Here is a 16,573-nt window from a genome sequence, read left to right as displayed (position 1 = left end):
AACTGAAAATAGGTAAAACTGCAGTGGGGTGTGGGAGGGTGTAGGCTCAGAAGAGCTCCTGGGGTAAGGAGGATTGTGAAATGTAGCCTAGGTGAAAGCCAACACAGCCCATGGTTCAAAGAAAGCAGGGCTTTGGCACCTGGGCTGTGGCTTCTGAGGTGTTTGGCAGTTTGGATTTTGAGAGGAAGCCTGGGAGCTCCCCTCTGGGCAGAGAGCACTGGGAGAGCAGGGAGGGGCAGGGATTTCTCTGATAGTGCCCATAGGGAACAGAAGATGTGGATGTGAAACTAACTTGTCAGGATGAGGAAGGCACTGAATCTTCACCCCTCCTTCTGATGCTGCTCATTCAAACCAGGGATTAGGTTATTAGCATGAGGAAATTATCCCTGTCAAAGGCTGTGGCACCTAAACCCAATATGGGGTTTTGTCTTCCCTAGACAAAATGTCCCAGGAAAGGAATGAGGTGGGGGGGGGGGGGGGAAGAAAAAACATCAGGGTAATTGGCAGCATGAGGCCATGTGGGGCATAACTGAAAGACATAGACTTCAAAGACATTCCTTTAAAGTTGTTTGCAGCACTAGGCTCCTCATCTCCCTGCACCTCCAAGGCCACCGGTCTCTCACTCAGGGAGCAACTCTTCTCTGTGACCACTGATCATTTATAACAGCCCAGTCAGCACCAGAACCAGATCAACACAACTGTTGGAAAGTGAACAGCCATCCATGAGAAGACACCACTTGGAACAGCACGCTGGCTAGATCTTTATTTGGAATAGCCTGTACAACCCAAAATTAAGAGCAACAGCAATGATGTGTGTGCATGTGTGTGACTGATACAGTTACAGTACTCCATCATGCCAGATAAAGTTTGCCAATAAATTAAGGAGTGGAAAAAAAACTCCAAATACAGTGCATACCTAAAGATCTTCAGCACATAAGTGAGAGAAACACAACCTAAGTAAAAGTGTTTGCACATCCTCACTGCCCTTTAGCAGCTAACCAAACCCACTCTTGCTCAGTGCAGATCATTTCACAAGCAGTGGGCTGAATCGTAGCTTTGCCCCAGGGAGAAGGGAAGGGCTCAGACTCCCAGAGCCAGGGCCTGCCCTCCTGTGTCCCTGCAGCCTGGCAGGGTAGGCAGCCACCCCTGGATCACTGACAGCCCCAGTCCAGGCCCCAGGCAGCACTGCAGGCTCTCTGCACGGGCTGCTCTCCCCTGGGCAGGCTGCTCCTGCTACCAGGCCCCCAAAATGGGCTTTGTGGGGCACCTTATTTGCACACAATTTGCCCAGCATGTATCACTGAGTAACAGGCCAAGCTTAGTCTGCTTACTGCTTTGTCATTGGTTTCATCTGGACCATTTACATCCATCAATAAATAAAATCATTGGTTTAGCGCTCACATAGAAATGACAATGCCTCTCCCCGCTGTTACAAAGTTCTTTGTGTTGCCCCCTGACAGAAGCCTTGAGAAAATGACCTTTTTTTACCCCAAGCTCAGTAAGGTTTCAAGTAACAATGTTAAGTACTGTCTGGGCGAGACAGGGCGGTGGTTTGGAACTGTGTGTCTGGCTACAGTGTCAAAAGGTTTCCACAGTTCCCGGTCTGACTGTAGGAAGCACTGGACTGTGCCCTTCTCCCAGCAGAGGGGAACTGAACAGCACTCGCTGTCCATTTCCTCTCCAGGTGGCTGAAACAGTCCTTTTACAAAGCCTATCCACCTCATCCAGCTACAACCAAAAGCAAAAATGTCCCTGGAGTCAGAATCAAAGCCTGTCTGCATCAAGATACATAGCAAGAGTTCTTAGCCAGAGCCACTTGCTCTAACATATCTTGTGTAAACACAGCCTTCACTTCCTTTTCCTACCAGCCAGGACAGAACACTCTGGAATAACCCACCTCTTCCTCCAACTGGGTTTTCATAAGGCACTAAAATTAAGCAACGACCAACTCCCCTCCCCCCAGGAAAAAACCCACAATCTCAAAACCCAAATAAACTGACCCACATCCAGTAAAAACGGAAACAAAAACTTGGCTACAGGAAACAGCAGCAAATTTTTCAGCGCTGTATGAACACTGGTATCTTAGGGCAAAACCCCAATGCACTGTCAGCCAATCACAAAGTACCTAAACCCTACACTCACTTACACTTTGTCATCAAAATCAATACACACCTGATAGGCACAAGTAAAAAGCATTTTCTTCACACCTCAATGCTCAGCTTTGAAACTGAAGCCACTGTTGGGGAGCTGCCCAGCTCTGTGGAGGTCAGGGCTGGGAGCAGCAAGAAGCACAGCACCACCCGAACCCAAGCAGCGTGCCACAGCCAGAAGGTCACGGCACCACGTCCCTCAGGTTACCAACTGGAGGCAAATGTTTTTTAACATCGTGATCAATTTGACAACACATTTAGCTTTGGCACCTATTTCTGAGCTCTCCCTACCATCTTCAAAAGTCACATTAAATATAGCTACAGAACAGCTGGTGTAACTCCAGGTTCTCCATCCTTTCCCATTATTTTTCTTATGCTTGGAGACAGGTGAACTCACCCATGTTACTACATTAGATGCAAAGGCTAGCACTTCAGATTCCTTAAAAACAATCACTTTTGAGTTTGGAAAACAGGTTTGAAAACATAGGAAGAAATACTCAACGTAAAATGTATAAAGCAGGAATTCATACCTTGTAACATCAACAAGAATGAGCTTATTTGGAGAGCAATAAAGCTTGTTTTTTTCTTTTTTAAAGGAAATACTGACTATCTATATAGGTAAATCCATCTTTCCCTGATTGCTTGACTAGATCATCCAGGCTCAGTGCCTTGCAGCTTTGCAGATTTTGTCATACACTTCTGGAAAAGCATCCTTGCAATTCATTTGCTCCCTCAGCTTGTGGTATAATGAGCCATCAAACATATCCCAGAACTCCTCACGGGTCATATAGCAATCTGCATACAGCATCTGGAAACTTGAGGGGAAAAAAAAAAAGAGACAGGGATTCAGTATTAATTGTGCCACAAGATTTTAACCCCCAACAAATTAGGGCAAGCTATGAAGAGCAAACATTCAACAATCCAAACCTCCAACCAAAATGCTTTTTAAATCCAAGCAAATGTAATTGTTCACTTGGATTACATGGGGACACTCAGACATTTTTAACATTACCATGATTTCTTTTCAGAGAATCACAGAATGGTAGGGGTTGGAAGGCACCTTTAGAGATCAACCAGTCCAACCCTCCTGCAGAAGCAGGTCAACCTAGATCAGGTGACACAGGAACAGGTCCAGGTGGGTTTTAAAGACCCCCAGAGAAGAAGCCTCCACACCCTCCCTGGGCAGCCTGTGCCAGGGCTCCCCCACATCAACAGTGAAATAGCTTTTCCTTATGTTTAAATGGAACTTTCTGTGTTCCAGCTTCTTTCCATCACCCCTTGTCCTGTCACTGGATACAACAGAAAAAAGTGCTGCCCCAATCTGCTGACACCTGCTATTTAGGTATTTGTCAATATTAATGAGATCCCCCCTCAGACTCCTCTTCTCCAGACTAAACAGCCCCAGATCCTGCAGCCTTTCCTCAGAAGGAAGATGCTCCAGTCCCCTGATCATCTTGGTGGCCCTGCAATGGACTCTCTCCAGCACTTCCCTGTCCCTCTTGAGCTGGGGAGCCCAGAACAGGACACAGGACTCCAGATGAGGCCTCACCAGGGCAGAGTAGAGGGGGAGCAGAACCTCCCTTGACCTGCTGGCCACACTCTCCTTGATGCATCCCAGGATGCCATTGGCCTTCTTGGCCACGAGGGCACACTGCTGGCTCACAGTTAGTTTGCTGCCCACTAGCACTCCCAGGTCGAGAGGAAATAACGTGTAATGGTTATTTCAATGGTTAAACAGCAGAATACTGCCACAGTCATTCTTGTCAAGGGGAAGATGGGAAAAGAAAGCAATTAAAATAACTGCTGCTTTTAAAATGTGGCCCATAACATTTCTTTAGCCATCCATGTATTGATACTTTCATTGGTTTTGCTACTAAATAGAAAGACTAAAACCATGTATGAAACAGTGGTTCATGCTTAGACATCCTAACCACATGCAGCCAAAGCTGCTGACAACCTGTGTTCGAACAACTTGTGATCATGGAAACACCAGTCTAGAGAGAACTTAAAAAGCTCCTCCAAATCAAGAGCCTGGTCCCCTGCACTGCAAACCATCCATGACCTGAATTGTCTCTGATAAATGCTTTTCTAATAGTTCTTGAAATCCTGGTTTCGTGTTTCTTCTGTTCAGAACCTTTCAATTCCATCTTCCAACACAGGGAAGTATTTTTTCTGTGTTCTTTCTCACGATCCATGGAAGAACAGTCACGGCGTCTCGTATTAGCCAGAGTTACCAACACAAATACGGTCCTGAACTACTGGGATAGGCTGCTCAGGTGGGCTGTGGAGTCTCCTTCTCTGGAGACATTCCAAACCCACCTGGATGAGCTCCTGTGTGACCTACTCTAGGTGGTCCTGCTCTGGCAGGGGGGTTGCACTGGATGAGCTTTTGAGGTCCTTTTGCAGCCTTAAGATTCTGTGATTCTGTGACGTTGAGAATATAAGTAGGAAAGCAGAAGCCTTCCAAATCACACCACAGCAGAGAAATTGTTATAGCGTAAATGAATCATAGGGTTAACAAAGGGCCATTTGCAAAAATAAATGTCATCTTTCTTTAGCTGTGGACTCCTCATTCTGTACGCCACTTCTCTGAAATGCAGCTAGGACCAGAATGCAACAGCAAAACAAAAACTGGCATAAAAGCTCTATTGTTGTGTGTGATTGTGAAACTGCAAGATGAAGCATTTATCCATCGTTCATTTTCCAGTGACAGGTAGAAAAGAGACAAAACGTTGCTAGGGGAGAGCTTTAAATTAAAAGCTTGATTTCAAGTTAATTAAAAAAAAGCTTAAAATGAACTTTGAGTTGCTTTGTTCTCTGGGAGATCACTTATCACAGCTAAAAGTCCTTTGCACTCTCCAAATCATCTCGGAGCAGCTGCGCCAATGCTCCTCAGCCACATGGGAGATAAGCACTGTTAGACCGAGAAGTAGGTCAAAACAAAGCTATGGATAAATTATATTGATAGTATAAAAATACCATGTAGTTGTTTTTCTGTTTCTGAGAAACAAGCCTGTAACTGCTTTGCCACAGACTCAGCTACAGCAAACGAGGCTGGCATGAGTCTGTGACAGATGGTGGGCACAGCTCTCACGCCCACTGTGGCCCCGTGGAGTAGGAATCGGGGCAGGGAAAAGGAACCTATGGGAGTGCAATCTGGGGGGGAGGAAAGGCTCTTACCATGGCACAGGGAGTGCAGGGGAGAGGCAAAGCCGGCCTTGCCAAGGCAAGGCCACTCCAGCGCAAGGGCTGCAGGGAGTAGGTCAGGCCCAAGGACAGGCAGGGCAGCTGGCCTGCAGGGACTGTGGCCAAAACAGCACTTGCTCTGAACCTGCTCTGCAGCAGCATGGAACAAATCAGGTTTAGTAGGAAAGCTCAAAGTCTGCTTGCTGAGAGCAGGCACTGGCCCACGCTAACACCGCCTCTGGGCAGTGACTGGTTTGTGCAGTTAGCACAGACCTGCTGAGGTTGTTCTGCACCTGAGTACACAGATGTACTTTGTTGAAGCAGAGACTCTACTCCCAGAGCAGCCTAGAGCTGAGAGGATGCACAGGTGACCTGAAGAATATGCTGCAAGAACTCTGGCTAGCACGCTCACTTGTTTGGTTTTGCAATCAAGTAACAGAACTAAAATCCTAACGTCAAAGTCAGTCATTAAAACCAGCTTTCAATTACGGTTTAAGTTATTGCAGTATTAAAGTGCTGTGGGATAAGTCTCACTAAATCCCACAGCTATCAATTATACGGCGTTATTGCAGTTCTGATGAGTAGGATCCTTACCCATGCACACTCCTTACAAACTTCTCCATTTGTCTCATTGAAGCCCTGGCTTCAAACTGTTTCCTCTTGGGCTCTCCATAAGCTCCTATATCCACGTAGAGTTCTGCTTCATCCCCTTTTGGGTGGACCATACCAGGATTATTGGGCAAGATGAAAGGACATAACCAAAGAGGGTACACCTGCAGAGGTAAAATAACACTTTCTCACTTATTTTTAACAAAACAATCCTTCAAGCTATCTCCTAGCAAAGGCGATAAAACAGAGTTAAGAGGACTTCTTCCCAGCTTGGGGCTGAAACCTGCACAGCCCTCCCTTTCCAATTGTCCTGCTGTGGATCTTAGCTGCACTTTCTAACTACTGTAAATAGACTGAGATGCTCTGAATATGGGCCATGTTCTCCTAGAATCACATCTCCTCCCCCTTAAATATTTGAAATGACAAAAAAACCACCCCACTCCATCCTGGATCCCAAAGCAACAACTGAGCATAAATTCTGAGTTAAAAGAGAATGAAGAGTTTTCTCTTCCAGGTCAGTCCAAAATTGAAACTGCCAAGTTTGTACGTCTCATACTAACTACAGTAAATTCAGAAACAAAAGCAAGAAAGGGAAATGAATTCCCACAGCTGGGTTTAGTGATACTGACAGTCATTTTTGGTCAAGTAGAGAGCAGTTCAAGTTTTTCCAAGTGATAAAATCTTTCAGAAGTGTTGGCCTTCAACTCAAGTTTGAATTTCACTTCTTTTAAATGCCTTTTTTTTTTCCCCAGAAAGCTGTGTTCATTTATTCTGTAGCCTTGCATCACAGACTTGCAAAGCACAGTCCTCCCCAGGATACAATCATGACCTTTTACACATACAGACTATTATGTCTTAACAGTCACAGTTCTTATCACACCCTGCCCGACATTGGCTGCACTTAGAAAAACATGTGTTCTTACATTAAGGTCAACATGGAAGGTTTGGATAGATTTTTCAAGGCTCTTCATTGGAACCAGCATGTCCTGGACAACATGGTGTTGCTCGTACAGCTTTCGAATAGCTTCTCCTTGGGTGAGCTTTAACAAAGAGATTTTTGGAGGAACCATCCAGCCAAAGAGGTAACGGAAAACGGGGTTATTGCCAAATGGAATGATGTCCTTGAAAGTGGAAAGAAAAACAGTTGGCCTTTGGGATGCACGAGTGAACCAAAAAAGCCCAATACTTGAGAATCCTCAGAGCAGTATGAGGCCAGATTTCCAACACATTTAACTGCTGATACCTTTGCTGATCTACTGTAAAACAAATATGTACAAGTAGGAGAGGCCTGGGGTGAGTTTAGCCACACAGCCCTGCCCTAAGCCTCCTCTGCTTACAACAAATTATTTTCAACTGTGTGAATCACAACACACTCAGCCCCAAACACTGCCAGAGAATGAAGTTCAGAAAACAGTGCACTATTACCTTGAAACAGCTAAGGAAGGAGGGCATAAGGATGAAACTCACAGAAACTCTTGCAAGAATAATCACATGCAAGGTCAGTTTTTAAACAAATTTTAAAGCTGTACAATTTTAAGTACTTCCTGCACAGCCAACTCCTGTTTAACTTCTCTGGGAGCTGTAAGGTCCTGGTATCTCACTCCAGAGATTCAGACTGTAGCAATGGGAATCTTTTCAGAGTGCCAAATGGAGCTTTGTGTGAATGCATGTCGTCACAAACATGTTATGAAACTCAAAGCAATGATCTCATTGGATAATTACCATTCTGAGTTTAGGCAGGGCAAACTTGCAGCTATCATTTCATTATCTTTTCCTTTGCATCATCTGCCTTTGAAAATCATTTCAGTAAGTATTAACAGTTGAATGCTGAAATATGTACTTAAGGCCTAAATTCAGAAAAGCACGGAACTAGAAGTCAGGAGGTTATGATCTAACACTTGATACATATGTATAAAGAAGAGCTTTTGGATGTGTTTTGCCCAAATGCAGGACTTTTAAATTTGCCACAAACTTCAATGCTTTTTTTTTTCTGCCACAAATGACAGGATCATACAGTCATAGAATTGTTTCAGCTGGAAGAGACCTTTAAGATTGAGTCCAGCCTTTGTCCCAGACTTGTCAACAACTAGGAAGTGGTGGTTGTGTTGCCAAGAGGAAGAAGGTACATTGTACCTATGCTGGGAAAGAGCAAAGTACCTTCATGGAGGTGTTATTTTGATTTTGGAACTGGTCTTACTTGTAATTCCCAGAAGATACTGCGTGTATGTCTATGGTAATAGTGTCTCGAGGGAATGTATTCTGTTCCAGTCCTGTCAGCTTTCAAATACTTCTCCACATGCTTAAAGAACCAGGGCTTGTAGTAGTTGCCAATTCTGTTTATCTACAAGAAAGTATGCATTCATTAGCAAACACCCATGCAGATAGCAGTTCCACCTTACTAGATCTTAAGTACATCCCTGGATTCCTTTACTGTGAAGAACCAATGTCACACCCTGTGACAGCCTGAGGGAGACTGTCACAAGAGATCTAGAAAGCCTTCAGTTCTCCACATGCATTGCTCTTCCTGCCACCAAGATTTAAGTTAAATAAAGCTTGCCAAGGCTTGCCTGTTACAAGACAGTGAAGAGACTGTGAATGTGACTGAACTGTATTCCCAAAACACTGACCTCCCAACCCATCATCAATCCACATTCTCATTCTGGCAGAGAAGACCACATCCAGGTTGAGGGTTGCAGTCAAGAGTCAGCGTGTCCCTCCCATGAATGTCCCTGATGTGTTTTACCAGTATTGCAAGCTTGCTGGGAAGAGTTACTCTGAGTAATTGCAGTTTAAAACAGCACTGTTCCATGTATGAGCAAAAATACCTCCCTTCCTCCTTAGGTACTCCAGTGAAAAAAGGCTGTTGACTAAATTTGCTAGGATAATGAAATCAGCAGGTCACTTCTTATCAAGTCAAGAGATTCAGGGTACAGACTCTCCTGTACTAACAAAAGGCTGGAATCTGAAATATTCTGATGGACAGATCTAACTTCTAATCCCATGTTAAGAGATTCCTTCCCATCTTATAACGCTTCAGTTTTATACTGGCACTTAGCACAGCTTCAGTTTCTTTCTTTGTGAGTAACTTTCATTTAGTTACCTTGCTTTGCTCAGCTTCATCAGTCAAGACGCCTGTCATGATGACTGCTTCATCCAAAGAATACACAAGTCCTTCCACAAAACTATTCTCCTTTTTCTTAGATTCTTCAGTGAACTTCTCACATATCTTCTGCAGTCCTCTCACGGGCTCATAATGTATTTTGACATATTTCTTGGCAGGAATCATTTTTATTTCTGCTGCAACCAGGAAACCCAGAGTACCACAAGACCAAGGCACTGCATAAAATAGGTCTGAGTTTTCAGTCTGCAAAAAGTATGTCATACTAAATCACATATCCACACTGATAACTGTCAACCACATTGTAAATGATAGCAAAAGAACATTTTGTCTTACTGGGGAACATCTCACAAGGCTTCCATCAGCAAGAACAAGTTCATAGGCCACACAGGTGTGCTGAAAAAGTCCATAGATATGGGATGAAGACTCAATGCCAGTTCCCATGATTAGGCCACCTGATCAAGAAAGCACATAACAAATCAAACGAATCTCATTCCAAAGGGGAGGCAGTTTATGAAGAACAAAACCCCACTTTTCAGCTCTGGGCGTGACTTTTAAGACTACTGAAAAAAGAAACCAAAGGGAATAGCTTCTAATTTAAACACCACAATAGAACATAAGGTTCAACAGAGTATTTCTGGAATCTTTAAAATGATGCTACATGTCACTGCACAAAGAGCTAATGAAAATGCAGCAAAGCCAGCAAGCAAACGTCTTGCCATCAGCAGCAACCTTACCTACGGTGAGATCATCGAGCTCCGGTACCACGGGAATAGTCCAGCCCATGGGATTGAGGTGTGCAGTCAGCTGGCCCATGGTCACCAAAGGCTCCACACGAACAACCTAAAAGGCAGAAAAAAAAAAAGATCCCCCCAATTTGCACCCCCACCAAACAGAAAGTAAGTGTTGAGCATTAACGATGACAAAATATGGCTAACTGGATTGTACTTCCATCTGTTATCAGGATTCAGAGACTTACTTTCCAAAGAGCACTACTAAAAATAGTTGAAACTGTTTAGTGATTCCTCCTCTGCCTCAACATCTTGTTGCTCAGTCCCCAAACCCATAAATCAATCTGGTCCTTTCGACTTTGGCACATAAAAGCTAAGCAATTCCATATGCTGGGTTGTTTCTTTTTTGATAGAATGATCCAAGCACACACTGTAAAACCTGAAATTTAGAGGGTCTACTGCTACTAAACCCCTTTGCTCTTTATGGAATCTAATCTCCCCTTCAGCTGCAAATACAGAAACACAGAATGGTAGGGGTTGGAAGGGACCTTGAAAGATCATCCAGTCCAACCTGCCTGCCAGAGCAGGATCACCTAGGGTAGGTCACACAGGAACTTGTCCGGGTGGGTTTGAATGCCTTCAGAGAAGGAGACTCCACAGCCCATCTGGGCAGCCCCTTCCAGGGCTCCCTCACCTGAATAGTGAGGAAATTTTTCCTTGTGTTTCTTTGGAACCTCTTCTGTTCCAGCTTGTACCTGTTGACCCTTGTCCTATCACTGCCCATCACTGAGCACAGCCTGGCTCCATCCTCCTGACACCCAGCCTTTATGTATTTGTAACATGAATGAGGTCACTGCTCAGTCTCCTCCAAGCTACAGAGCCCCAGCTCCCTCAGCCTTTCATCAGAAGGGAGATGCTCCACTATGAAAGCTGTGTGAGGAATTTGTTACCTGTCTTTCACTGTCCACTTCCAGAACATCCATTAAGTTGATCATGATGTTCTTATGGATCTTCTTATACTTCCCAACACGCAGTGATACAGTCAGCCAGCCGGGCCGGCCGGTGCACATATATCTTTTGCTGCCTTCATTTTTCCACTCCCGAACCTGCAAGAGGTTACAACTGAATTGATGCTGGAAGGCATACACAGCTCTTCAATAATGTATATCAGAAACATGTTTCCCTCACTGTGAAAAAAGCATTCAGAAACATTGTTACTCCTCTACAAACATGTTACCTACAAGAAACAAAGCCTAGGTGTTTCTACAGCCTTGTCCTGTGATGCCTTGGAAGTGTCTCTGTAGACCTCCGAACTTCTAAATCACAACCAACCAGGGGAGTTCTAGCTAAGCAGAGGACAAACACCCCATAGATTTGTTGGGTTTTTTTAAAATCTGAGATTCAGAAAACTAGAATGAAAGTTTTCAGAATCCACAGGAAAATCTATACTTGAAGGGAGGTGTTATCACTGTCATAAATAATGTCAGTTCTGTGAAGGTTAAAGAAACAATGCCTCCTCCTAAACACCTCCCAAAAAAGGTCTGAGCCTGAAAGTGAACAAGCAAAGACAGAAAAGTTGAGAAGGGAAACGTTAGTCATACACAAGATGCACGAATTTTGCAAAGCCACTGTGGTTAACATGAGGAGAACAAACGTCAATTGCATCATTTCCATCAAAGCTTAACTGCTGGTACAGCTGGTGATAAAATACCAACCTCAAACCCTCCAAGAGTAACTCCACGCGCATTAATATACATCTGTGTCTGCAGTGAGCACAAGATGAGGCAGAGAACAGAAGCAGACGTGACAGAATTACCATAAGTATTTGAGAGCAGAGAAACACTACAGACATCTGCATTTCTGGGTGGAAGAAAAGTTTTGTCTCCCTTTCAATCATCTCTCGGAACTAACAATGCCGAGAAGCTGCATGCAAGTGGTATTAAGAGGCGGTGTGAAAGCAGTCGTTCAAAACCTGGCATTCTGACGCTACACACAGACATGCCCGAGCTGTGTCAGTGTACACAGAGACTGACAGCGCATCTCCAAGGATGCTGCAACGGCACACGCACCTAGATCTGCCCGCGGTTGCGGCCGCAACTTCGAGAGGAGTTTCAGATGGCGAAAATAAACCCTCAAGGACAGAAACACCCTCTGGCTTTTATCCGTTTGGGTTCTCTTTTTTTCCCCCGTTCCGGTTGCCGCAACCGGATCCAAGGCTCGATTCTGCCCCGAGGCGTGGCGCTCAGTGCCAGGCGCGGCAGCGGGACTGGGAGTGCGGGAAGAGTCCGGCCCGGGGCAGTGCCGCTGTGCCTGAGCAGCGGAGGCTGGCACGGAGCGGGACGGGAAGTGCGGGACGAGTCTGACCGGGGCAGTGCCACTGTGCCCGGGCAGCGGGGGCTGGCGTGGCAGCGGGCCAGGCGTGCGGGAGGAGTCCGGCCGGGAACAGTGCCGGTGTGCCGGGCCGCGGAAGCTGGCACGGAGCGGGACCGGGGCTGCGGGGGGGGCGAGCGGCCCGGGGCAGTGCCGGTGCGCCCGGCAGCGGGGAAGCGGAGCGGGCCGGCGGTGCGGGAGGGGGTGCGCGTGTCCGGCCGGGCCTCACCTGCGCCTGGATGTGCCGGACGCGCTGCGCGTGCTGCCGCGGCGCGCTGTGGAGGCGCCAGACGGCCCAGGCGCGCAGCTGGTAGTAGATGTCGAAGAGGATGGAGAGCGGGAGGAGGAAGAGGCAGACGAAGATCCAGCGGTGGTGCACCAGCACGGCCTCCAGCCCGCGGTGCCGCACCCACAGCAGCAGCAGCAGCAGCCCCGCGCCCAGCGACCACACCGGCGACATGGCGCCCGCCGCCCGCCCGCGCTCCCTCACGGCCGCCGGCCCCCCGCCATGCCGCGCCCGCCGCTCGCGCCCAGCCGCCCGGCCCCGCCCCTCTCCCCGCGCGCCCGCGCCCCATTGGCCGCCGCCGGCCTCCGCCGTGAGGCGAGGGGAGGGGAGCGACCAATGAGGGCGCTGCGGGGAGATCGGACCAGGCGCTGAGGCCGCCGATTGGCTGCGCGCGGCGGGCCCCGCGCTCCCCTCATCGCCGCAGCCGCCGGCCCCCGCGCGGGCCGCTGCCCCCCGCGGCCGCCCCGGGGAGCCGGAGCCCCGGCCGGGGTTACGGGGCTGGGGACACCCCCCCTGGCAGCTCCGGCGTGGAGGTGGCCAGTGACCCTCAGGCGAGGGGCTCGCCCCAGTGCCCGCGGGTTGAGGGGCAGGAGCAAAAACACCTCTGCAGCCCTCTCTTGGGCAGCCTCATGATGTTGCTTTAGGTACCGCTGAACCTGGCCGAGCAGGCGTCTCACACAGAAAGCCAGCAGTGCCATGCGGTCCACTCTCTGGAATGAGGAAGGAGATACCTACCCCTCACCAAACCCTGCTTGCTCTGGCAGCAGATTCCTCCCTGCGATGGAACAGCAGGAGGGAAGGCAGATAAAGTCCATTGGGAAGATAGGGTTTGGGGTTTTTTAAAGCTGAAATCTGTTGTGTCCTTCGGATATGCTGTTTGAGGAGACGGTGGCAGTGACCATCCCAGGAGATGCTGATACAGCACGGTGCTGTCAGGGACTCCGGAGTGGCAGAGATCCTGCTGCAGGGTCAACGGGGTTTCCCAAGGATGCTCCTGTGGAGACATACACACTAACATGTCAGCCGCACCTCGTAGTGTCCATCAGACAACTCGCAGGCTTTGTTTCGAACCCTGATAATTTTTTATCCTGCTGCTTTTACCGAAAGACTGGTCTGAAACTTGCCTGCTCTGACGTTTAAAAATCGTCTTCTTATATCCAGCCTAAATTGATTTCCAGCCAAGTGAGATTCGTTGCACTTGTGCCTAACCTGCCTGCTAGCTCTTTTCCTTCTTACATCTGACTTGATGTCATCAGCTTTTGTTTACCAATGTGTCTGCTGACTGGAATTATGCACAGAAAAGAAGTTTTCCCATGCCCAAAGAGAGGTTATTTTAACCTCTCCAAAGGAGCTAAAACATTGTTCTTGGTCTGAGAGTGATCAAGTGCAGGGCTTATTGGAAAACAGCATCATTTATTCATAAGGAGATATTTATACTTTCACTGTAAAATACAGTTTTGAAATTGTTTCCATGAAGACCCATTAAAAATCTTCATAATGTTTTCCATGTTTTGCTCTTATTTTTGTAAGGCCCCAGGCAACAAGAAGGGAGTAGGTGAGCTCTCAGGCTGCAATATGAAAATGTGCTTTGAAAGAAAGGAGTGAATCACCCTTAAGATGATGGTGAAATTGCCTGTGCACCTACTGATGCCAGGCACAAGCAATACAGAAATCAGAAGGGAGTGAGGGGAGATGGATGTTTTAAATGCCAGTGTTTTTCAGTGTTAGTTATTTTAGGTGTGAGCAAAACACCCTCCAACAATCTGTGTGGGCTTAGGAAAACATCACCTGCAAATCTGCTTGAAAAGCTAATATACCCTCAGTATTTTCAGTAAGACTAAAGTCCCTGGTCTCTTCAATTAAATTATCATTTTATATGTGTTTAAGCTGTTAGAGCTTCTTTAAAAAGCAGCAGTCCTCTTCCCTTCCTCTCTTCCCTCCTGCTCCTGCCATCCCATCCGCCCACTCATGCTGTTCTGGGCACGCTGTGCAGTACAAATGCTTCTGCTGTCACTCTGTAAAACAGGTTGGGGAACTGATCTGACTGTGGAGTTCAACTGGGGTTTCAATTCATATTTTTTGTTCCACTGCCTGGATCATGTCTCTGGTGGAGTTCATCCCACACACACGCTTAGTGCAGCCGGGGTGCTGGGAGCGCAGCATGGCCCTGGCATTGACCATGCCGGAGCCACCCATCTCCTCAGCCAGAGCTCACCAAGGAGATCATGAGCTGATGCTGTGCAGGATTGCTCGTTACCAAGCAGGACTTGAAAACTATGAAAAGGCTTTTGGATGAAGAAAGGATGAAAAAATGCAAGTGTCTGTCTAAGGAGACAGCTAAACGGGACACGATGATAATGTACAGAGTGAGCTGCAGACAAAAGTAGGCTGAAAACTTCTGTCTCTGCAAGAAGAGTCTCAGGAGGCACTCAGTGGAAGCAAAGGAAGGCATTGAAAAGCATTAGAAAGCCTCTTTCTTCCACATGAGCCCTCCTAGCCCTGGTACTGCCTGCCACAGAGCTGCTCTCCAGTGGTACCAGGATGGGCATTTTCACAGTCACACTGATGGGAACTGCTCAGGGACGTGGGGAAGGCTGTGAGTCTTAATTCCCCACCCACGGTCACTGGGGATGTCTCCCTCATCACCAACCTTCATGTTTCCTGAGGGTTTGTCTGCACAGAGCCAGCACTGTCAGAGGCAGGAGGTGGTTCCTGAAGCTGGAGGGAGGTGGTGTTCAAATTGCTGTGTGAGAAGCTCCCTCTGCTGAGAAAACCCCAGTATATCCAGTGGCCCCGAAGGAAAAGCCCATTGCAGGAGGTGAGCTGGAGTGAGGCCTCCTGTGGCCTGAAGGAATCTCCAGAGCTTTTGTCCATCCAGGGACTGAAGTAGCAAATTTCAACTTGAATGAAAATACAGGGGAATGTTATTACAGAATCATCTTGGTTGGAAAAGCCCTTTAAGATCACAAAGTCGAAACACTCACCTCACACTGCCAAGCCCACCACTAACCCATGGCCCTCAGCATCTGAGCTACGTGGCTTTGCAATATCTCCAGGGATGGGGACTCCACCACCTCCCTGGGCAGCCTATTCACTCAAGGGGAGGACTCTTCACACACTCTTACTCTGCTCCAGTGTGGGACCTTCCCAAGGGCTGCAGCTCCTCATGGATCCCTTCCATGGGTGCAGTCCCTCAGGAACAGAGCGCTCCAGCATGGGTCCCTCACAGGGTCACAAGTCCTGCTCAGCACACCTAGTCCTCAGGGTGACTTTGCTCTCTCCTTCTTGCCTTCCCCTTGTACTCTCAAGGCCGCAGTCACCCTGTTTGCAGTGTGAAGGGCTTCACCCATGGAAGGAATAACTGTGGTGCTATAGGGCAGGATAACAAACCAAGGATGCCTGGGCTGTGCCCTATGCAGTTGCATTACTGGCCATGTTGTGTGGCCCCACGAGTTATTGCAGGCAGCTGGTGGCACCCCAGTCATCATCTTGGGAGGAAGCAGATGCAGGACATGAAGGGAAATCTGGAATATTAAGGATGGCAGAATGGAGCCCATCCATCCTTTGATGGCCACATACTGTGTCCAGAGGCAAGGTCAGCTGCTGGTCAATGTGTTTGCAGAGCCACCAAAAAATATCCCCCTCTCACAGAACATGCGAGAGCTTTCATGTGTTCTCTCTGATGTGCATTAAACCCAGCTTTACAGCTGCCTGTGAAAAGACACACTGTCTGGGATGTATAAAAAGAATCACTTGTCAAAACAGAGAGCTGGGCTGGGAAAGGAATTTGACCTTCCCTTAATTGTCAGTGAGGCCGGTGTCCTCAGCAGCAAAAATGGACCAGTTGTGGCAATCTAGTTGGCATGATGAGCTGGCTGCTGAAGGACCTCAGGTTCCAGCACCAAAACTGCCAGGTGAAGAGAGGCCATCCTCCTCATGGGTGTGCAGTAGAGGAGAGGGAGCTCATGGGTGACTATCACTTGGTTCCATGGCCCCTCTGGGCATGAGGCTGGCTGAGGGTGAGGAGGGCATCAGTTGGAGAGGTGGTGGTGGTCTCCTGCTGTTGGTGAGATCCTGGAGATGCTGACCATGCTGGGCATCAGAAAGGAGCTGCATCCACTGA

General features: G+C 47.7%; 1 protein-coding gene across 1 annotated transcript; it reads right to left on the bottom strand.

The window, feature by feature from the left end:
• Nucleotides 1-737: 737 nt before the first annotated feature.
• DHCR24 (24-dehydrocholesterol reductase) lies at nt 738-12,671 on the bottom strand. The gene is made up of 9 exons (XM_062004189.1): nt 12,394-12,671; nt 10,745-10,900; nt 9,801-9,906; nt 9,400-9,518; nt 9,046-9,309; nt 8,143-8,286; nt 6,869-7,066; nt 5,931-6,109; nt 738-2,965 (listed from the first exon to the last, which is right to left on the bottom strand). The coding sequence occupies exons 1-9, from the start codon at nt 12,622-12,624 to the stop codon at nt 2,812-2,814; spliced, it is 1,551 nt and encodes a 516-aa protein (XP_061860173.1). The 5' UTR covers nt 12,625-12,671; the 3' UTR covers nt 738-2,811.
• Nucleotides 12,672-16,573: the final 3,902 nt, after the last annotated feature.

The sequence above is a fragment of the Colius striatus genome, chromosome 10, assembly GCF_028858725.1.
Source record: "Colius striatus isolate bColStr4 chromosome 10, bColStr4.1.hap1, whole genome shotgun sequence".
Taxonomy (NCBI): domain Eukaryota; kingdom Metazoa; phylum Chordata; class Aves; order Coliiformes; family Coliidae; genus Colius; species Colius striatus.
This window is presented reverse-complemented; position numbering and strand designations above follow the sequence as displayed.

Coding starts and splice junctions, on each gene's coding strand:
- DHCR24 (XM_062004189.1), bottom strand. CDS start 12,624: ATGTCGCCGGTGTGGTCGCTGGGCGCGGGGCTGCTGCTGCTGCTGCTG. Junction 8,287..9,045: donor ATGAAGCTGAGCAAAGCAAG/GTAACTAAATGA, acceptor ACTTTCTTGTAG/ATAAACAGAATTGGCAACTA. Junction 2,966..5,930: donor TTTGTAAGGAGTGTGCATGG/GTAAGGATCCTA, acceptor TTTCCCCTCAAG/TTTCCAGATGCTGTATGCAG.